Consider the following 24,220-nt stretch of genomic DNA (forward strand, 5'->3'; position numbering starts at 1 on the left):
TAGTATGAATGTGTTAGCCTTACTGTTATCTATAAGCTAGTTTGCTCCAAAACAATGACAAAATTCGCATTTATAAGACCAAACCCAACGTTGAAGATGAAAATCAGTTTGATGTCAGAATCCAACGCCAGATTGACATTAAACTCCAACATTAGACAGACGTATTGTGGTTGAAAATGAAAATCGGGTTGACGTCAGAAACCAACATCAGTCGGGTTCTGACATCAACCGACTTTCATTTCCAACCAAAATCCAACGTCTATCCGATGTCGGGTTCTGATGTCAACCCGACTTTTATTTCCAACCAAAGTGCAACCCCTGCAACCAAAATCATCCCCTGACTGACGTTACTACTTTCTACTCAAGGACCGTGACAGAATTGTAGTGGAGTAAAAAGTATGATATTTGTCTTTCAAATGTAGTGAAGTTAAAGTAAAAAGTTTCCAGAAAAAAGAATACTCAAGTAAAGTACAGATACTCAAAAAGTGTACTTAAGTACAGTACTCAAGTAAATGTACTTTGTTACTGTCCACCTCTAGGCAATAGGAAAAAAGCCTTGAAGCTTCCACGCTCAACCGTTTCTGAAACGGGGACTCCAGTCCGAGCCACCGCTTCAGGACAGCCCAGAGCCCCAAAGAGCAGAGCTACCAGGGAAGAATAGACAAAGCCTCAGCTAAGTTCATAGCACCACATCTAGCAGCTGAACATGGCAATAGCTTCAAGGCATCTCCAAATATAACCCAACCAGACCTGAACACAAGCCTAAGGGAGCAGCATACCAAAGGGAGGAAGAATTCTTCAGCTTGCAAGAATATCCAGACTAAATGAGCTGGAGAGAATGGGTCGCTAAACGTGATACAAACCATTCCACAAAGCCCCACTCTGACCTTCAAGTAGCCTTGCTTCACTACCCAATATGACAGTTTGGGGAAGACGACAAATGAGAGAGTGGAAGTTCTTCATTTTGGATCGGAAAATGAATGCATCACAAAGAAAGCATTAAGCCCCCAAAAGTTCAAAAATGATAAAAAATGAAGTCTGTAAGTTTTAGCATTAACTAATATTTTCGTGAAAAAGAAAATCCTCTTCAGATCAGAATGACCCAAACACAAGATAAGGGTTAAAAAGCATCCATTATTTATTGATTACTGTAATAAATAAAAGATTTAATAAGAAAGGTAAACAATCAGTTTTGACAGATCATCAGGTCTGTGTCTGACGTGTGTTCCTATGAAGCAACAAATGAGGGAATTTCACACCTGTTCTCTTTCAAACAACGTGTCAGCATGTTCTCTGTACTATTGGCCATATCTGTAAAGATTGTATACCACCGTCTAGGTATAAAACCCACTTATGGCCATAGTGTTGCACTGGCTTTGGAAATCTAAGGTAAGAGAACTGGTAGGTTTCCCATCTCTATTCAAAGTCATTTATATTTTAGCAAATATCACATTATTTGAGCATCAGATGAGAAAAAGCACGTTTATAATGATCATACAGTATATAATTAAAATTAAGATGAAAATGTTTGGTGACCCATTTTATCAGATATTCTCGTTGCATCTTCCTTGTGGGTCTAAAGTATTACAGTACTACACAGAAGTTATGTTGAATATCAGTGTTATACTGTTACTTGTTTTTTACAAACAGTGTTTGCATGTCCTTCTTAAAAGCCAAAGTAAATCTTTTTGCTCTGACATATTATGAAATGAGCCCTGTGATGGACTAGCCACCTGTCCAGGGTGTTTGCCTTTGCCCAGTGACCCTATATAGGATAAACGGGTATACAAAATGGATAGAAATTATAATAAGTTGATAAATATTAGTACAAGAACTGAACTGACCTTCATTTGAGGCATTCTGCCTAAACAGCTGTGCCCTGGTTCTTTCCACAGGACTTTCGACACAATGTTTGTGGTCAAGGTGACTTTTGGCCTGTTGGCCCTGCTTCTCGTCTTCTCTGTTAGAGCTGAGGAGATGGTAAGACACACACACACACACACACACACACACACACACACACACACACACACACACACACACACACACAAACATGTCCACACACACACACACACACACACACACACACACACACACACACACACACACACACACACACACACACATACACACACACACACACACACACACACACACACACACCAGTATGCATTATGCCCGCACCTCTCTGATTCTAATTATTGTAATTATGAAAAATGTAAAATGATGAGTTTTGTTCTATTCCATGTGTGTGGTGTTCTGGCATAACTCACATTCAGACTGGTAAGTCAAATACTCCAGAAGCTATGATTGTAAATATGAGATTGTAAAGAGTTTTGAGATGAAACAATTCTGCAAATATTGAAAGTTTCTACATGATGAACTGATTTAAGTAATGGTTTGTTAGTGAACGTGTTGATGTGCTTTTATAATAGTCGAGGACAAGTCTGCTGAGCTGTCTGTGTCTGAACTGCTGTACAGAGCCAACAGAGGCATTGGTATATACACACTCACCACTTACTCACCAATAGACATCAATGTTGCAATTGTACTTCCTTAAAAAGTCCCAAATTAACTGTTTATGTGTTAGTTCCTGAAGCTGATGAGCCCAAGCTAATGGATGACATTGCTGTGAATGAGAAAAATGCTGATCCCTGCACCTCCTACGGCTGCCTCTGGTCCAAATACAGCGACGGCAAGATTTATGTACCTTACGTCATCGCCAACCACTACTGTAAGTCACCAATATTATGATTTATGTTTTTGTAGGCCAAATTCATGAAAGTACCCTTTGCATGCTGCTGAGATTTAATGAAAGGATGTAACTCTCCACAGTAGCAAACTCTGACCTCTTTGCCCTTTCAGCTTCCCGTGAGCTGGAGATCATCAAGCGCGGTCTGGACTCTTTCTCCTCCAGCACTTGTATCCGCTTCTTCCCCCGCAGCAATGAGAGAGACTATATTAGCATTGAGTCTCGCAGTGGGTACATAACACAACTAAAAACACAATCAGAAAAACCAACACAGAAATAGTTTCAAGATAAGACAAGACGAAGACTATTCAAAACTCAACATTAATTACCATCAAAATGTAAATCAAGATGATGAAGAGATGAAGATAATATCTAAGATGGGCAAACATTTTACAATTTATGGATCTCTGTCTCACAGATGCTACTCGTACGTTGGTCGTCAGGGTTATGCCCAGACTGTGTCTCTGGCCCGTAATGGCTGCCTTTACCACAGCACTGTGCAGCATGAGCTGCTCCACGCTCTTGGCTTCAACCATGAACAGACCCGCAGTGACCGTGACAATCACATCCAAGTCGTCTGGGAGAACATCAGTGATGGTATTGTTTTTGTTGAAAGAAGAATACATGTATATAGTGTTATTAGGTTAGTTTATTTAATACAATAGATTTCTAGGTCCATAGGTAAAAGTTGTGTTTGCTCGTCATCAGACATGAAGTACAACTTCAACAAAATCAACACCCTGAACCAAGGAACTCCCTACGACTACAGCTCTGTGATGCAGTACGAGAGGTGAGTGAGCTCAAGAGGAGATGAGGTTTCTCTCAGTGTTCCAGATTATAATCTAACGGCATCTATGCCACTTGCTCCACTCTATCAGATATGCTTTCTCCAAGAATGGATACCCCACCATGATTCCCATTCCCAACAGCAATGCTGCGCTGGGCACATCTACTCAGATGAGCCAGAATGACATCATCAGAATCAACAGGCTCTACCAGTGCTGTGAGTGACACATTACTCTCAAAATAATAAACCCCTACTATTTAGCATTGGATGTATAAATAAGTGATGGCCAAAGATTGCATATATTGCATTGTCTAGCAAATCTGTGATGAAATATTACACTCAAATATTTTAACTAATGTACACATTACCATTGTGTACATTGTGAGAATTTATGTATAATTATTTTTATGTTTACCACCAAAATAAGTGAGGGGAACTTCAAAACTGACCCTTTGTGATCTACCCATCTTTTAGGAGCAGTGGAAGTGCATTCAGCACCCAGACATGAAGCATGCAGAGAAAACAATTCACTGAAGATCCAATGTCTCACTGATGGTGTTGACTACTGTGTTGAACTTGCATCATTCTATCAGATGTATTAAGCAACATTAAAAGATACACCAAATTAAAAGATTTTGAGTGAGTTTCTGTGAAGAAATACATAATTCACACTGGGTTTTTTTTAAATAAAGTATATTAACAATTTAATTTAAATGTAATTTAATAATAAAGTATAATAAAGTAAATTTTCTATTGTTCCTTAGTCTATATACATTTGCTCAAATAAACTGAAAGCATAATTAAACAAAACTCAAGCATAATTCATAATTCTTCAACATTGTTCTGAAGAAGCTGACTGATCCTGACTCAAGGTCAGTGAATATGATCATTAATCATTGATGTGATGCATGGTTTTCGGCCCAGACTCTTTCAAGAAGCTATTTCAAAGTTTTAAAAACTGAGAGGTAGAATTGTCTCACTGTATCATAAATCTATTTTCAAAAAAGGGGCCCTTTCTTATTATTATTAATATTCTTAGCCGCTATAATGAACAATTGACATCCTTTTGGCATGAAATAATATTTTTATGGTCATAAATAAAGACAATAGTGAAACAGAAAACAAATGCTAAATTTCTAAAAAAAAAAAAAAATTCACTTGCAAATCATTTTAAAATAAAATTACAAGTTAAGTTAAATATGTTATAAAGTTTCTCCAACTATCAAGCCTAGAGATTGTAGAGTTTGTTATGCTATTATCACCAAATATTGGATTTGATCTTTTTGTCAACTTGTTTTCTTTTAACTAGGACATGTTTTGTATTTCTTTTTGGAACTGACTGATAGTAGGCCTCATTGATCTGAGTTTATGCACCTCAGTTTTATGGGGAAAATTATATGGGAAAAATTTACACCGTTTATCACACCCGTGTGTTCTTTAATGTTTAACCAGGAAGTTTGTTTTCAAATGCTTTTATTTTGTACAAAATGGAACAAAGTCACACTTGTGTTGTTCCCGGTCAAAAATGACCGGTCTACAAAAATAGCTTCTAAATCTCTTGTTATATTATCACCAAATATTGGATATCATCTTTTAGTCAACTTTTCAATTAGGACAGGATTTGTATTTATTTTTCTAAAGTACTTCTCTAAATGTACTCTCTAAAGTACATTTAGTTTCACCTGATAACTCAGAGTTGACTTTGTGATGCATAAATGTAATTGCAAAAGATCAATGTGATTGCAAAAGATCCCAATGTGGATCTATGTGCAAACACTTAATTTTCTATAGAGTGGTGCAGTTATGACTTCACTTTATAGGCCAACCGGAAATTAGCATCACGCTGGTTCCCTCGACGAAAACCCAATAGGATTTTCCCATAGGCTTTTGGATTATCGCTAAAAACAAGCTCTGTGATCAACAAAAGTTTATGATACTTGCACGTTTTGTCCATCAAGATAATTCACATCACAGATGAACAAAACTTTTATGAATTTTGAAGCCTAAATGCAGTCGCCAGAAGTAAAAAGCTAAAGCTATAAACGAACTACACCACGGTCCCACGATTTCAACGTCACCATCACTTAGCTTTCGCCAACTCCTCAGTTTTTATCTAAAAACATTTTCCCAGAACATTTGAGTTAGAAAATTGTGTATGAGCACAATTATAACCATAACGGTGCTGTAAAAGTGGACTGAGCTAACCTTTTCGACGTGATGATGTTTAATTTCCCCAATTTAGCCACTTAGCAACCGCCTTTTTAAAGACACGTAACAGTTTAAAAAAATCACGAGTGGGGTAATATTGATGCATTTTATGTCATAGAATAAAACGTGAAAGTGTCTTGAGCTTGTGTTCACCATAGACCTTAGTTCAGCCATTTAACCAAAACCTATTGACTTTGGGACGATGGTGGTAAAATACTAACTGTGCGTTCACACTGCTGTCGGCCCTGCCAACAACGCCGTAGAAAGATTCGTGGACACTCTGACGTAGATCGAATGCTTGGTCTTTTTTTTAACTTTATTTAAAGGGGACACAAAGCAAACAAGCATGTTGATCGTTATTTGTGCAGACTGACCAAGTAGGGTATATGTTAACCTCATGGAATCTTTTAAATGTGAAATTAAGAAATTGATCAATGAAAAGAACTTAACAATTATAGTGACATATTTGCTAACGAAGTAAACCAATTAATAGCAATTTGTGTCGTGTGGCTTTTGTGTTCATGGTTAAGTGCTAATCTAATTTGCATTCCCGCTGAAAAACAAGCGTTCTAGCACAAAAATGTTGCTTATAAATAGTGTTGCGCACCTTCTTATCAAATTCACATGATCAACCTCTCCTCTATTTTGCTTGGGAACTAATGTGGTCGGAACCAAAGTTTACAGGACTGCATTCTCTGGAATCCTCTCAAGCGGAGGACTTCTACATTCCGATTGGCCACCGAACCGCGTCATAGCTCATTACCATAAACCTGACTTCAACTCTCCTCGCCGCTCTCACCGTCCAGGCTCACCTTCGCCGGAGCTCGCCGCCGGCTCACATTGAAAATCAATGACTTCTGGCCACTTTGACACTCTCGCCAGTGTGAACGCACAGAATTACTTCCGTGTTTTGGCCTACAAATTGATGTCATACCTGCACCACTCTATTAAGTACTCCTGAGTGCAGCGATAGGGTGGGAGATGTGTAATTATGATCGCTAATTATCGTTAGAGGATGTTGAATTTTAACACAATATATAGTAAATTCACTTAGGCCTACCTTGCAATAAATGTGCATAACCTCCAAACATCTTGAACTTCTCTGCTTCAATTTCATTGATTGAATCTGTAAACCAATCGTTTTTGAGGATGGAACAGTGTTGCCAGATTGGGCAGGTTCCCACCAAAGTGGGCTTTTTTTGATCGGGTTGGACTGGAGAAAAATGCATTGGGCGGGTGGACAAAAATTGGGTTGCTTTATAAAATAAAAAACAGCCCAAGCAACAGCTTTTTTTCCTTCGCTTTTATGTTTAGTCATGTTATTTAAATATATATGTAAATATCCTAACACAACCCTTATTGGTTCAGTTTAACCAGTCATGGCCGGGTAATATACTTCTGCGTCGAACTCACGCCTTCGCTATGTCGTAGGCTGTGTGTAGCGCGTACCTTTCGGCATACCCTGACGGGCACCTCTCCAAAAATGTAACAACGCGTCAATTCTATGCGGACGCAAGCACTGTGATTGGTCTGCTTGAACCCCTCCCTCGGGTTTCACATGCTCATTCTGCATGTGTAATTGCGCGTCAACAAGGACAACGACACAGAAGTATAAATGAAAACCAACCTGTTGGTCCGACCCACTGATTTGGTTACCGACCTTTATCGCCCGGCTTTCGACTACGCTCCTCTGTCTGCCATGTAGAACCCGGTTTTGTTCATTAAATGTTCTTTGCTTTTTGTATTTTATTTATCATACTTAAAAGAATTTTGTATATTGTTGATTTAGTTTTTTTTTTAGTTTTTTTTTCAAAAGTATACTGTATACCTAAGTAGATCGTAGAACCATTGCCACCAATGATCTCTACAATCAACTTAGCTCAATATGCTTTTGGAAAACGCAGCCCAGACCTGAATCAGCCTTTCGTGACATTTGAATTCTCCAGTGTAATGCGATCTCATGCAGAATGCAGCGCAGTGATTGGATTAAACGAGTTCCCTTTCGAACGGTCAGTCGTATTGCGTAACTATACGCTATGCTATACACAGCTGACTTAAGGTGGTATTTCTTCTAAGAGAGCAATGGCGTTGATTCAAATGTCACGCCACGGCTATGGCAAATGCAGAGCCCCTCAGCATGACGAGGACAGACACAGCGAGTATGTCGCCTGCCTGGGAAAGGCCCACGCAGACGACGCTCTGACTGAGACGAGCTGCTCTCTCTGCGAGAGTATGCCGCTCTCATCTCTCTGCTCTTGGATCACATTCTTCTAATAAACACAGCCAAGAGCTCTCTGCATCCCAGTCAGAGGATCTCCTTCCTGGGTGCAGTTATAGACTCGGCTCAAATGAGGGCGTGGCTGTCAGATGAGCGCATTCTGGCAATTCAGCGACTCACAAGCTCTTTCAGAGTGGGGACCAAGCGTCCCCTCAGAACCTTTCAGAGGATGCTAGGCCTCATGGCCTCTGCGTCATCAGTACTTCTGCTGGGTATGCTTCAAATGCAGTACTGGCTGAAACCACCGGTTCCTCCCCAGGCATGGCACTCAGGTCATCTTCATATCAGGGTGGACCACGGCTGCACCAGAGCCCTGGCCCCTTGGATAAAACCCAGCCTCTTCGAGTCAGGGATAAGCTTGGGGATAGTCTCAAGGAGGATGGTGGTCACGGCAGATGCCTCCAACACAGGTTGGGGTGCTCTGTGCGAGGGCAAAACGGCCTCTGGCTCTTGGACGAGCACAGAGGGATGGTTGCATATCAACTGCCTAGAAATACTGGCGGTTTTGCTGGCCTTCAAAACCTTCCTACCACACCTGGAAGGTCACCACGTCCTGGTCCGGACAGAAAACACGACAGTGGTGTCCTATATAAACCGAAAGGGCGGGCTCAGGTTGAGACGTCTGTACGAACTTGAGACAACTCTCACTGCCCAATATTTTTCTCGAAGGACAGGGATGCGCTGGCCCATGAATGGCCTAGCCTTCCCCTGTATGGTTTTCCTCCGGTCACGCTCCTCCCTCAGGTCATAAAGAGGATCAGGGAGGGCAGACACACAGTCCTACTTGTGGCCCCCCTCTGGCGAAACCAGCCTTGGTTCCCTGAGTTGATTCAGCTGCTCACAGCAGCCCCGTGGCCAATACCCCTGAGGAAAGACCTTCTTTCCCAGGTGAACAAGACAATTTGGCACCCCCGTCCCAAACTATGGGCCCTCCATGTGGAGTCTTTATGCTCTTAAATGGTCTGTGTTCTCTGGCTGGAGCTCAACCAGGAACCAGAACTCTACTTTATGTGAAGTATCTCAGTGCCCGGTTGCATAAAGCACCTTAAGTTTTTCCCTTAAGTGTGATACTTAAGGGGCGATTTCCCCTTACCTAAAAGAATAACTTAAGGGTGTTGCATATAATCTCTTAAACGGTTCTCTTAGGTAAGGGAAACATTTAAGTGTTTCACGACAGCGATCCTGGATTCACGTTATAAAAGTCTGTTGTTGCCATTGATACGCAAAACACTAACACGCCGCGTCGCGTCTAGGACAACTGTATCACACACCGGACGCGCACTTTCTCAGTTTATGGCCAGCAATATTGTTATGTTTAAGGACATTATGGGATTAAGATAATGTCTGTACGTTATGTTATGTTATGTTATGACTGTACTGTACAATTAAATATAATCGTTGCTATAGGTCTGCAGTCTGAACACTTTACCTCAGAGCGTCCGTTAACTGAATGAATTGAGAATATCACCTGAAAATCCGATACACACTAATTGTAGCCTACATTTATTGAATGGTAGCCGATTTATGCACATGTAAAACATATCCCACTACTGAAAACTCCCAGTTGCAAAAAAACGCAGTGCTATAAGCAGTTGTAACACCGCAGGTAAAGAGTGGTTGCGATGTGTGACATGGTCAAGGTCGCTCTCTAGTTTGTTAGCGATGTATTGCGCAAATATTGCGCGTCGATCAAATCGGTATTCTTGCAACAATTTTTCATCGCTAAAATGGTCCAAAGGGTTCTCCCTATCCCTAAAAATTCTTCTTGGCACATAATGATCTTCAGCTGGTTCCATAAATTCAGCCATGTCTTCTTATTTTTGTCCGCGTTACTCTTAAGGTTACGATTTCCAAACCTTAAGTTATACTTAGGGAAATTACCGTTAAGGGGTTTTATGCAACACTTAACGCTTTTTAAGGGATTATTTAAGTGAAAAAACAGCATTTAAGGGAAATTCTAAGTGTTTATGACGTTTCACTTAAAGAAACCCTTAAGTAACACTTAAGGGTTTTCTCTGCAACACCCTTAGGTTTAAGGGAAACATAAGGGCGAACTTAAGGGAAAATTACACTTAAGGTGCTTTATGCAACGGTCCTCAGGGCCCTCAAAGGGACTCCATTCTAGCCGTTACAATCAGCCGAATTAAAACTGCTCTTGCTCAAAACTGCATTACTGCTAGCCTTAGCATCAGTCAAGCAAGTGGGGGACCTACAAGCGCTCTCTGTCAGCGCTTCCTGCCTGGAGTTTGGTCCGGGCGACTCTAAAGTCATCCTCAAACCAAGACACGGCTACGTGCCCAAAGTTCAACCCCGTTCAAAGCATAGGTAATTACACTTTCTGCTCTTCCCACATCGGAAGACGAGCAACTGTTACACCTAATCTGCCCAGTTTGGGCTCTGAGAACTTATATGCAGTGCTCCGCCCAGTACAGACAGTCGGAGCAGCTCTTTGTAAGCTTCGGTGTCCGTGTCCGTTAAGTCCATGCGACTGTAGGATGTCCCATTTGTCATTTTAGGTTTCAGACGGGTAATAACAAGTACCCCCTTTGCGGACGATTTGCGCCCTCGATGCGCGCTTTTGCCGAGCGCGGGCCTGCACTGAAGCGAGCGCCGCAGCAGACTTCTTCCCGACAGTCAAAGCGGCGTTACGTCACGAAAGTGCGGACTAAGAGGAAGACCGTGAGTGTTTATTTGGGTCACGGCCGATAGCTCATCATGAGTGAAGGGGTTATAGCGCGATTTTGAACTAGTATCTGTATCATATACCGGATCTGTGTATTCAAGCGATCGCAGTGCTAAAGTTACACAGTGAAGAGTGGGAGAGTGAGCAACTCTCAAAACGCGAATTACACCTGGAAGAGCATCGTAGAAGGTACATGGTCATATCTTAACATACTCGACTTGTTACTTCTGACAGGCAATATGTTTTTCTTTGTTTGTTTGTTTGTTTGTTTGTTTGTTTGTTTGTTTGTTTTTTACAATAGTAATAGATCCCACTATAGGGAAGCATTCCTAAAGATGTGTTGTTGTTGTTGTTTTATAAACCACCAACTTACTGTAAATTAAACAGATGTGGTGTGATGGGAAATTTGAAAGTTGGCGAGATATCAGTATTTGCTCTTTCCATCAGAGAGCATTTGGCATTTATTCACCATTATTACATCCATTTTTTCTTGTGTTTATACAAATCTTATTGAGACGGCTGTCCTCTTGATAGGTTGGTTTGCCATTTTCCTAGAGAAATCCTCTTAGTCAATAGAAAACCAATACACTGTTCTCAGATTCAAAATAATGAGTGATCTTGTCACTACTTATATTTTTAAAATGATTCTTGCACAAAAGTGGAGAAAACTACACTTAAATCCACTGTAGTATTTTGACACGTTTCGTTAGAATTCACACACCATCTGACATGGGGTGTTTAGGTTGTGTGTTTAGATGATGTTTCATCAGAAGAGCACACAACAGAGTATGAGGCAAGTGTTTTGCACTGTGTGAAAAACATAATTCTGAAGAAATTTCTGAAAATGCAATTTTTTTAATTACGTTGAGGTCACTTAAGGGTCACCACGTCCTGCTGAATTAGGTGCCTATCACAGCGTCTTCAGCAGGAACACCTTATGAATAGATTACATAAATTATGTCTTTCGAAAGGATCATTTTAAATTTTGCTGTGAAAATTATTTTTTTTTTCATTGTTTGAGCATAGTGATTTATTTTTATTTATTTTTTTGAATTTCAGAAAATGACATCACAGCTTTAGAATGCATGTAAGTCAGAGAATGTTTCTTTGTGAGAATTGAACGGTATGATTAGTCTATAAAATGAGATTCCGTGTGTTGTGCGAAAGAAAGGTACAGTTCCCTCTCCTGGCAGAGGGTGTGAAACAAATGCACGCGGGGGATGTATGAGGTGGTATGTGGCAGACTGCTGGTCTCTTAGCAACAGCACACATACAGGAGCGATGAGATGAATTCTCTCTTCAAAGTGATATATCTTACATTTACAGATGGGATGATATCATCTTAGATAGCGATATAATGTTGGTAGTAAAAGAGGGATTTCCTTGTCTAAACTCACATCACTCACAATGCTGAACAGCTGAACTAATCTAAGCCTAATATTATGAACAGCATCGGGAAATTTTAATCAAAAGCAAAATATCCTCCACGTTTGAGTGATCCCTGTGTAATGATGTTGTGAAAGGGGGAGTACACACAAATGTAATTTATTCACCTTTATGTCATTGCAAACCTGTATGACTTTCTTTCATCTGCGGAACATAAAAGAAGATATTTTGAAGAAAACCATGTCGTTTTGGGTACCATTGACTTCCACTGTATGGACATAAAAACAATTTTGAGACATTTCTCGAAATATTGTCTTTTATGTTCCACAAAAGAAAGAAATGAATACAGGTTTGGAATGGCAGTAAATTATGTCAGGATTTTCATTTTTGGATGAACTATTCCTTTAAGTTTTTAATGAGTGTGCTCGTGAAAGGGACTCATTGTTATAGCATTATCCACTAGGCTGAATAATTGTACAAATTTCATATAATGATGGAATAATTATTCTTCCTATTAATACGTGTGGAAAGAAACTGAGAAGCAGGATACTGTAGTTTTGATTTAATGCTTTGATTTGCAAATGTTTTAGAGTAATGAACAAATTACTGACAGAAATAGGTCAGACGATGAAAATGTGCACAAAATTTCATGACCTATTTACTCTCATGTACCAGAAAATGAATGAACACACACCACATATCTTTGTATACAAAGATCACATTCTCTTTTTCATTTGCTTCTCCTTAAATAGAGCAAATATCACAGAATATCATCCATGGTTCTCAATTATCCTCTGCCGTGTCTTTAGAAGCTCCTCCTAGACAACAGTGTGTTCCAGTTCATCCAATACTGTCCCTCTTCCTCCCCCATCTGCTCCTCAGGAGGTGAGAATGGGTTTGAGAAGTCCCCCTGGGGACTGGATAAGCTACCTCCCTCTCTCTCTGATCTTTTGCGCTCTCTTGCTCGCTCTCCCTCGGTCTCTCACTTTGTGGCAGATGGCGGTTTATCAGTGAGAACACCAGATCAAGACTCAAACAAATGCTCATAACAATCGTGAGTCCCCTAAGTCTCCTTCTCTATTAATTTCTCTTTGGCTAGGAAGCCGTTGATTAGATTTCTTTGGAGGGCACTTTTTTTAGTACTCCCCATGAACACATCAATAAGATTTCCTGGCCTAGTGGGAGGTGTGTCTTTGCTCTGATCTATAGCATCAGTTGTTCTGATTGTGAGATGTGAAGATACACATTTCTGTGAACAATCCAAATCATATTAAACACAATGAAAATAATCTATGTGACTGTTTAATTCTCCATTATTGATTGCACTTTTATCCATATTTATTATACAAATATTTGAATTATGCAACAATCACTACCACACAGAGACACATACAGCATTAATTCCAGACCTACATTCATATTCCACATCCTGACACATAAACAGACACACCCCTACAACAAAAGGAAAAGGGCGAAGAGAGAGAGAGGGGGTTTAAAAAATGTAAAAATAATTATACTAGCCGATAAAAAAAAAAAAAAAAAGTTAAAAGGGCTGCCAAACCCCATAAAACTTTCCAGAGGAGCCTTGGATATTATATTTAAGGTGCTCAAGTTTGAGGTATGACATCACCTCTGTCATCCAGTGTTTGTGAGATGGTGGCATTGAATTTTTCCAACTGAGAAGAATCAGGCGTCTAGCCAATAATGTGGAGAAGGCTATGAGCGCTATCTGATTGGTTGTTAACTGCATTTCTTCTTGCACTACACCTAAGATTGAGGTCAGAGGATTGGGATCAAGATCTTTGTTGCATATAAATCATATAACGTTCTGAAAATGTCTGTCCAGAATTTTGTTAATCTAGGGCATCCCCAGAACATGTGACTCAGGTCTGCTAGTTCCAGACTACATCTGAGGCACGTTGCTGAGTCTGACCCTGGATACATTTTCGACAATTTGTTTCTAGACAGATGGAGCCTGTGAACCATCTCAAATTGCAAAAGCTTGTGTCTAATACATACACTTTGATCCATATTAACTGGACCTTAGAAATATAAACAGTACCAGACTACACTGAAATAATGATCTTTTCGTGAATTTTCATGTAAATAAGTGTGGCTGGATTTAGAGATTGTGCCTTCACAAAATGAATTCATATTCAGGTGCTCTATGTAACCGGGGTTTTCAAACTAGTAGGTTCTAGGGACACCCAAGGGGCCTTGCTTTATTAAATGGCGTATTGTTAAAAAGTATTCTAAAAGAGTTTTTTCTATTCTGCAACCTTCAACGTTTGTTCACAATTCCTTTAGTTAAAGATGTATAAATAGCCATTAATAAAATAAATCAGTTGGAAAAATAACATTCCCCCTGACAGACACAGACAATTTCACACAGCTTAACAGAAACCATCCGACGAGGCACAAAACACTCAATAAGACACACAGTCACCCTGCTTGAAGTGATAAACTGATGGGGTGAGAAAGAAAGAGGGAGAGATAGAGGTTGGGCGAGGTGAGAGTTTTGGTGGACTGTAGATTAAGTTTGAGGACATCTATTTATTCTATTTCTCTCTAGCTCGCTATCTCTGTCATTCCCTCTCTCTTTGAAGGTGTTATTTTAAGGAGATCGAGAAAAATGAGCAGTGTCAGAGAGAGGATGGTGGGAAACTGGAGCTCAGGAAATTTGTTCCATCTAATCCCCGTAACTGGAGAGATCTGTCAAGGAAAATTCCCTCTCTGTCACTCACTCCCTACATGATACACAAACACAAATGCACAGACACATTTTTTGTCACGGATTGCTGCCTTGAGGTATGAGGTTTGGCACCTCTCCTTCCAGAGCAGCTTGTCATGGTCTGAGCATGAAATTGAAGGGATGTATTACTGATTTCATGTTGCTCAGTTAACTTCCCCTGGCTGCCATGCTCATGTAGCACTGCTAGCTATGCCAATAAGCAAAACAACAGTTTGTGTTTTCCTCTTGATTAAACCGATTACAACTTGCTCTAGGAGTCACCTTGTGAACCAAAAGGTGGTAGGCCTACATAGCTCCTCATGACATTTTGTTTTGTGTAAGGTATTTTGTCCAGTGAGAAGTAGGAAGTCAAGTTATTTATTTTTGTACTTTATCAGCTTTAGAATTGTTATATGAATGTCAAACTTTAACTTACAATGTAATAAAAAAAGAAATAATGTTCAATAATTGTATTTTTTATTTGACAATTATAAGTAATAATACATTTAGTATTTTATTTTTATTCAGTTTATGTATTATTCTTGTAAGCCCTGTGATAAAGAGCAATTATTAAGATCCTCAAGAATTATGAGGTTTTTCATAATTCCCCCCCCCAGTTTGTGTGTACTGGCACCGGCATTATGGAAGTGCTTTGTGTTGTTTGCTTCACTCCTGTGACAAATCTTCTGCACCCTTCCAAATCCACCTTCATATTTAACTTAAGTAGTCCAGGGGGAAACTTAGAGCTCAACTTTAGTCAGCCGAATATGTTTACTCTTACCAATATTTCAAGGCCTGTATTCCAGAATGTGAGTGTCTGATCTAAAAATAACCACCATTCCTCAAAGCAGGGCATCAAAGACATCAGGCACTTAAGAAGTCTTGTTGAGTATTAAAGAGCTTTGCTTGGATTTGACCAAGAGATATTTACTGATTTAATTAAAACAAATCATTATGACAGTTTTGCATTATTGTCAGTGTAGCTCACAGATAAAACTGGATCAGGGTGAATGAACTCTGCATTTGACAGCTAGAATGATATCGCTGTATAAACACCTGTTGCAGTGAAATAGTTCAATTAAGAGCTCAGACCAGGCAGCCATGATGTCCAAGGAGCTTTAAAGTGCCTGCGACTGAAGTTTAGAAAGGAGTCTTTCATCATAATAGCATTTCAGTTTAGTCTTCACGGATGGGTCCGCTTGTGGAGGGGGTTGAGCAACCTGTTTTCTTCAGATGCTCATTTCAAGCAGCACTGAGTCACAGGAGGAGAGAGAGAGAGAGAGAGAGAGAGAGAGAGAGAGAGAGAGCTCATCTCTCCACATGACCCATGCGAAAGTCATAGAAATCCTCCAACTTGAGCAGCTTTTGCACTTTACAAGGGGACGATTCAATTTCACATCTGAATGAACACCTTCAAATCAATTACGCGAGAAGACCTTACTGTATAATAACTAAATAAAGCTATTATTGTCCCAAATGCTCATCTTCTAGAAACTTGATACAAGCATTCATCATGGCAAACAATGAGAGAGGGCCAGAATGAATGTTATGGAAATCCGCTCAGTGCCAGAATGATCAGGATGGGGGGGGAACTGGGAACAGGAACATACACCCAGTCCATATGGTGCCTGCAGAGAGAGAGAAAGGAAGCAAGATAGATAGAGAGAGATATACAAACACAGAGACCAAAACAGATTGGTCATTTGTGTTTAAAGTAAAAAACAAAAAACATTTTCTTGTCTCTTATTCAGTGCAAAATGTCTCTCCTCAGGGACTCTGAGTGCTGTCTATGATTGTGTGCATAGGTGTGAAATTACCACAATTGTTGTGTCAAAACTAAAGCCTTTGTGTATTGCAGTCTGCCATTGAACTTGGGTCTTGTGAGAAAATGCACATATGTAGGATTATTGAATCCATTCATTTTCATATGGAGTGAGTGCATGTAAATGCATGCATATTCACAAAATTAGATCCTAAGGGATCATTGTGTCCAGTTTGGCTTGCTCTTAGATGTTTGCTCATGTACACAGAGACAACACCCCCTGGAGTCTCCCTATTGATAGTCCTTCCAGAATGGCCGTTCATTTGTCTGCTCCAGAGCCCCCCAATCAGCTTGCAGCACCCCGATTGCTCTTAAATCCTCCAATGACTGTATTGGAGAGTGTGTGTGTGTGTGTGTGTGTGTGTGTGTGTGTGTGAGTGTGAGTGTGCGTGCATGAATGTGTGGGTGTGTGCTGCACCAGACATCAGCAGCAGGTTGAGAGCCGACACACAGAGGTAGCAAGAGAGAGAAGAAAAGAATAAAGGGAGAGAAAGAAAAAGAGAAAGAAACACTCTTTCATTCATTCCTCCGAGAGAACTTCAAGACCGCTTCCTGCAGATCCAAACGCACAGGTAAGGACAACAGCATGAGGATGTGGTCTCTCTTTATCTCTCTCTATCTTGTGATGCAGTGGCAATCGCACCCCACCGTTTTGTATTCGTCTTTTATCTGATCGGCGTAAACCCTCAATCAGAGGTGCAAACTCTTACGATCGGTCTTGGACCTCTCTGTGCTGCAGTTGTCCTGGTTTGTCCCTGTCATTTTATAGCTATATGAGAGAAGGGGAACTGATTTACTGTGATGATGCTCTCTGATTCTATCGGATGCTGACGTTGCTATTGTTGAACACAGCAGAGAGCAGAGCCGTAACAGAGGTAAACCTTTGGCTGAACGCTTTGAAAACAGCACACGTGGGGATGGTACTAACAAAGCCAGGTCATACGCTCTCTACGCTCATATCCACATCACCTCGGGACAGCGTGAGCGAGGGAGAGACAGAGAGAGGCTCTTTGTTGCTCATAGTGATCTGATACGGATCTGCACTGCCAGGGAGATATCCCCGAAGACACTAAAACCCCATTCAGCTTGCGCATGTGTGTGTGCTGAATCAGAAACTGCCTGCTGTCCGGTCAAAGTGAATATTTACACAGACAAACTCATTCAAATTGTATGAAATGACTTCCCAATAAATGTCGGTTTACCTATTTATAGATCTTAGCATGTAGGTTATAATAGAGGAAGGGAATTGCACGTTTCCATGGCAGAATTCAAACTGGAGCGCTTGTATTCACACCTTCAGTCAATACTGTTTTATTGTGCAAGAATCACTGTAAATGAAAACACTAATCAGCTTTAAATAACATCCACAGCATGTTTAATTGTATGTGTGGAGATTCAAGGCACACAGTCTGTAAGCATTATTGTGCTTACAACGATACATAATGTATACAGCATATGTATTTATTGACTCATTTCTTAGCTCTATAAAATTACTGTACATTTTTTCAACCTTCTCAAGTGTTCAAGTGTGCTGTATTTGTTTTAGATGGTGTTAAGGAGAGTGAGCGAATTATTATTTTTTGCTTGTGGCATTGAGATGAATTACAAGATCATAGTCTTAGTGAGAGGCATTATTATTTATATGTTTTTTAACGATATGCTGTGCATGATGTATTTCATCCTAGTCTAACAGAAGAGGTGTTGTGTTTGGCAGCAGGTTGTTTGTATGCTGGGCCATTACCCATGTCACAGATAACAGATTACATACACACAAATAGAGCAGCAGGGAAGCCGCGCCATTACCCAACTTTATTCATCTTGACTGCTGCAGATTACACCGTGAAATATTGAAGCATGAAAAATATTCAAATTGATAGTAGTTTAATTTACAACCACTTATTAGTCTAATGGAATGCTACAAATGTGGAGAATGACTTATACTGTCTATCGCTGGGAGTTTCGTGAGACGCCAGCTGTCGGGTTGAGCCCCTCATTACGTTGTGACTGTCATCGTCCCAATATTTAAATGGTTCCTCGCTTGTCTTTTATCTCTCTCCTGTTCTATTTTTGTTGTTGACTCATAAAACCGTATCCTTTTCTTTTTCCCTCTCATCTCCTGCACCTACATAGCCAACACGCCTGTAAAGACTGCTGTATTTTCTCTGCTTGTGTTTGAGATTTAGAGTGTGCTGTCAGAATAGAGTTTGTGTGTGTGTGTGTGCGGCTTTGGCTGAATGGTTCAGTGGAAGTGGCATTATCAGAGTGTGGTACCAAAGGCTGTTAGGGAAAGGGAGAGAGAAAGAGAGAGGAGATAACTGGGCCCTGGAGCACACGCTCACAGGCACTGTGCTCTTCAGTGTATGCCGATACTCCACAGACCTTCATTAAACACCACAGTCGTGTCACACACACTGCCCTTCACTTGCTGAGTGGAGTTTCGCAAGCAAACTGAGGCCAAGTGTGTCCACTCCTCTTTACCTGCGATCACATTTTGCTTTGAATCACTTTAGTGCTCCTGTTTATGGATGTTAGTGTTTCCTGTGAAAAGAGCAACTGTATCCACTGGCTGGATTATCAATAATGTATTGCCTCTCTCAGCAATAGCTTTGTGAATGCTACAGGCCACCTATCAGTCCATAAAGAACATCCATTGATGTCTGTGTGTATATTTACAAATTAGTGCTGTAGTGCAATCTCTGTGACGTAAGGTGGGTCTTTACACTTGGTCACTGCATGTGTTTTAAGCCGCAGAATTTGCTAGTTTTTCTTCTCTATTGTGGCATATCTGTAAAAATGGATTCTTGAATGAGAATTGAGGAATTGATTTTTTCCATCAGTAATTGGATCATTGTCATTTGCTAATAGCTGCGATCTCATGTGAGTAATGGGTTGCTGGAGGGGAAGGATTTTTACGTAAGTGCTCACGTCATCCGGGAAAAGAGATGTCTTTGTGAGGGAGAAGTTAATGTTTTTGACTAAAGATAAAGTCACATTCATTTAAAAAAAAAGATGTGCATGTATAAATCGTTTATAGTAAAAACAGTCAGTTTTAATTTAATGGTGACTTCAAAATAGCTAAAAAAAATGCCTAATCATTAAAATACCAAGCATAGAAAGAAAGCATTTGGATATATACAAAATGCAATTCAGCTAACTGTAAATGCTTCTTGTTTTCAGGCCACATATCCTCCTGTACAATTGACGTCAACATTGACCAGGCCTGTTCACACCAACACATAAATTCTGTTCGATTTTTCCATGCGAATATGTCTGTTCAGACAAATGCATTAAAAAACTGCAGACGGTCTCAATTACTCTCACGAGTTCACTCTTACAAATAATTAAATAGAGTAAAGCTTTATGCGTATTTGGCGTGCTGTCCAGAGGGGATTTGGAATTTAGCCCGAACCCAGAGTACAATACAATTATACATTATACAATTTCATTATACAATTTTATATGATTTATTTGAATGATTTACAAGAACAGTTTCATGTCCATTCTTGTATTGTTTAACTGGTTGGGGTTGATATGGGATTTAGAAAGTAATTAGTAATAAGTAATGCAATACATTTTAGAGAGAGTAATTAGTACAGTAATCTAATTACACGGTTAAAGATGTAATTATTTGCTAATCAAGACCCAAGTGTTAATTAATAAGCCTGCAGTAGTTGACCTGCATAGGTTGTTTTACATTATTATTGTTATTTTACAATTACATTTTAAACTTAAGTTAACAAAGCCCAGCTGAAAACGGGGTTGGACCTGGACGTGGCCATGTTTCACATAAGCCAAACAAAATCATACAAATAGTATTTGTACATAAGCAAAAATAGGGGGGAATCTTGACATGCAATAAAATGCATTTTTAGGGATTTTTATTCTCAGCTGTTGCATACAGACATTTAGTTTTTTTTTGCTTCACTGAGCTGAAGGGTTTACTCCATGTGTTCTCAAAGGACATTGCAGTTCAGCATTCGGTGAGAAAAAAGGTGTTGCTGAAAACATAAGAAAGGCTTTGACAAATATTGATGTTTCCCTCCCCTGTGTTCAGATAGTTAGGGCATGAAAGCATCACTCAGCCAAAAATAGAGATCAAACAAGAGGAGGACATTTTTGTTGCTGTTGTTAATTTTATTTAGCTGTTGTTACTTAACCCGCCAGCAAATGTAATATCCTGTAACTAATTGTTTTTAGGGCTGCTTAGACAATATTTTTGGAAAATCTTAACATAACCACATGCTGATTTACTCATGCGTTTCATTTGAATATTCTTAAACTGTTCAAATACCAAACAGAAAGCGGGCAATCTATTTTTATCATGGCTAAGCTCAGTGTTCCATCCGTGAAACAGAAGTCCAACTTCTCTGGCATCTCAGGAGATCTCATTAAAAGCAAAAACCTCTTTGCATTTTTATTCATATTTCGATGTGGCAGAGGTATGATGAGCTCCATCCATCATCAAATCAAACAGAAACGGCTGCTTTAAGGTTTCATGTCTTAATTCAAGCAGGAGGCACCGCCAACAGTATAATCTGTGTCTTGTTAAAGTCTGTTAAAAAGAATGAAATATGGAGATATAGCATTGGAGATTGTGGGGGATGGTTGTTCCAGTAAAACAGGGAAAGAGGCAGTCTGGCTGTATTGCTAATGGATCTCTGGGACACTGCTGAACTTGTTTCACAGAGGGAGAAACGTTATGAAGGCTATTTAACTGCAGTGTTTAGACCCAATAGTCACCAGGTGTCCTCCAATGTCCCATATACAGACACTGCTCTCCCCTCAGGCACACGCTCTTATGGGCTGTAGTTCAGCGAATGGAGGGCTGGCGGTATCTGCGTCACAAGATGAGGTGCTTAATGCAGCCTAAACTCCTTTTTTTTTTGCTTTGCAGTTTATGTCCCTTCTTAGCATTTAATATAAATCATTTGATGAATCACAGCAAATGGGGTTGATTTAAATAAAAATCCTTCAGAAATCCAATTTAATACCCACATGTGTTTGCAGTCTTCTTGTAACGTTCGCCATGATATGAGACGCATTCTTAGATGGGGTGAAAATTTGCTATGGGATTTGGGGTTGGGACCCCTGAAAGCTGTGCAGAAATGATCTGAAATTTCAGTAACAATGTTCTGTCACCTCCAGTGTTCTGCTGATCTAGAGTGTGTCTTATTACTGCTTATCTCAGGGGAAAATAAATGGAGAGGGTCTGATAATACAGCTCTCATCCTGCTGTATCTACTGAAGGCACTGATCTCTTCTGTTTTGATCCCACCTCCCGCTGGCACTTGTATGCATAATGATTGCTCTTTTTTTGAGCTGGCGTGTTGGTAACGAGCAGCAGCTATCATTTACAAGCTTAACTGAATGTGATCATTTAAATAAGAGTGTTCAACCTTTTTTGTTTATGTTAACGGCTTCGGTTAATGATAATTAACAGAGATTTTTTATTATTCTTTGCTCCCTCTGCAGTTACAATGCTGCCTGGTACCAGGCCCCTGCTGCTGTGTGTGCTGTGTCATGTGACCACCACATGGGCATTCGCCCGCATGTCTGACGCCGTGGAGCTGCGGTCCGCGTTCTCTGTGGCACGAACCAGCAGCATGGAGGGAGGGCCGAAGATGGTCATCACCTTTGACAAGGTGTACGTCAACATCGGTGGCGATTTCGATCCAAAGGCCGGCTTGTTCCGCTGCAGGATCCCGGGCGCATACTATTTTTCTTTCACAGTGGGGAAGTTCCCACGGCGAGACCTGTCGGTCATGCTGATGAAGAACCGCAATGAGGTTCAGGCGATCGTGTACGACGAGAACGCCGGAGAAGAGCGGAAGGTGCAGAGCCAGAGCGCCATGCTGCAGCTTGATTTCGGAGACACTGTCTGGCTTCGTCTTCATGGAGACCCTCGCTACGCTATCTACAGCAACACTGGTCATTACACCACCTTCAACGGTTACCTGATCTACCCTGATGTGTACGGCTACCAAGAGCCCACTCACAAAGTCCATGAGAGTGACCGTCAACCACCGAAAATCAGTGATCACTTACTGTCTGAGTACGAAAATACAATTACCAAAGACACTGGTGTGACTATGAAAGAAGAGAGAAGGGATGAAGAGATAAAAGAGGAGGACGTGAGAAATGGAGAGGAGGAAGACGACGACCAGAGGTCTGCATTCTCAGTCGGCCGCACTCAGAGTATTGTGGGGGTAGATCAAGGATACCCTGAGCACCATCCCATCATCTTTGACACTGAGTTTGTCAACATCGGCAACGACTTCAACTTAAGCTCTGGTATATTCAAATGCAGTGTACCAGGAGCCTATTACTTCTCCTTCAATGCTGGCAAGCTGCCCCATAAGACCCTGTCAGTGAAGCTGATGAAGAACCATTTGGAGGTACAGACCATGATCTACGATGACAGCGACACTGAGAAGGCCCTGCAGAGCCAGAGTCTGATGTTGTCACTGCAGGATGGAGACACTGTCTGGCTCTACAGCCACCAGAGGGATGGATTTGGTGCTTACAGTAATCACGCCAAGTATATCACTTTCACTGGCTTCCTGGTGTATCCTGAGCTTCACCAAAGCTCTCCTCCGCAGCAGAAACAGGAGAAGGCATTGTAGGCCAGTCAAGGATACTGGCGTACAATTTTGGAGGAGCGTTTGTGTGGAAAAAGTGTGAGTTCCCCACACACAAACTTCTACACTCTAGAGACTGTATGTCATCACTCTTGTGGTTTGCTTCTTCAGTTTCCTTATTACTAAATCTCTCAAGCTCTTGTTTTTGTTCTGTTTATCTACTTTATGAAAAAATTACTAAGTCAAGCAAGCAGCACCTATAACACATTGGTTAAACAAGGCCTCTCTACTCAGCATCCCTAAAGTCGGCATGAAACGGAAATTGTGATCTTCTATTCTTCTCTATTGTCCATTGGGAATTGATTGGAATGTTGGATTGTTATTGTTTGCAAATTGAGCAACCTCATGTGAGTAACAGGTTGCTGGATTATTTCCCAGCCGGAGCGCTGGAGCGTACATTATCAGAGATGTCGTTGGGAGGGGGGCGTTAATGTTCTTGGTGAAATATTACGAGGACACATACATTTAAAAAAATTATTTGCACAAATAAATCACATAATAAAGACTGCAACATTCCATGAAAAAATAAGAATTGTCCATTTTGATTTCATGGTGACTTTAAGGCCTTGAATGCAGAGTTCTTACAATATGATTAAAAAAATCGAACATGTCACTTTTAAATTAATATCAATCATTTGTAAAATGAAAAAATATATATTAAAAATTAAAACAAAAATAATAATAATAAAAGATATGAATAAATATAAAAAAATCTGAGATTCTTAGAACTAAAGCACTTATCTCTGCAGAGGCAATTCATTATATAGCTCCAACTCAAAACTGTGTTTCATACTCTCTCAAATTGAACAATTATTAAATGCATGTATTTTTCAAATAAGAAACAGTGTTGTCTTTGAAGCTTTTGCACGGAAGATTTGCACGAGAGCTCTATCTTATGCGTATTCTTGAATTATTTCCAGTGTAAAACCAGTGTT

General features: G+C 40.2%; 2 protein-coding genes across 2 annotated transcripts; both read left to right on the top strand.

Moving 5' to 3' along the window:
* Positions 1-1,908: 1,908 nt before the first annotated feature.
* On the top strand, positions 1,909-3,763 carry LOC308684767 (low choriolytic enzyme-like; the record flags this gene model as incomplete). The annotated part of the gene is made up of 7 exons (XM_081356038.1): positions 1,909-1,980; positions 2,447-2,498; positions 2,591-2,734; positions 2,866-2,983; positions 3,171-3,349; positions 3,461-3,542; positions 3,631-3,763. The coding sequence occupies 7 exons, from the start codon at positions 1,909-1,911 to the stop codon at positions 3,761-3,763; spliced, it is 780 nt and encodes a 259-aa protein (XP_081212164.1).
* A 6,955-nt stretch (positions 3,764-10,718) lies between these two features.
* c1qtnf4 (C1q and TNF related 4) lies at positions 10,719-23,805 on the top strand. The gene is made up of 2 exons (XM_081352908.1): positions 10,719-10,897; positions 22,120-23,805. Exon 2 carries the CDS (start codon positions 22,125-22,127, stop codon positions 23,268-23,270), a length of 1,146 nt encoding a protein of 381 aa, XP_081209034.1. The 5' UTR covers positions 10,719-10,897; positions 22,120-22,124; the 3' UTR covers positions 23,271-23,805.
* The last annotated feature ends 415 nt before the right edge of the window (positions 23,806-24,220 follow it).

This window comes from Scardinius erythrophthalmus (assembly GCF_964197995.2).
Source record: "Scardinius erythrophthalmus genome assembly, chromosome: 2".
NCBI lineage: Eukaryota > Metazoa > Chordata > Actinopteri > Cypriniformes > Leuciscidae > Scardinius > Scardinius erythrophthalmus.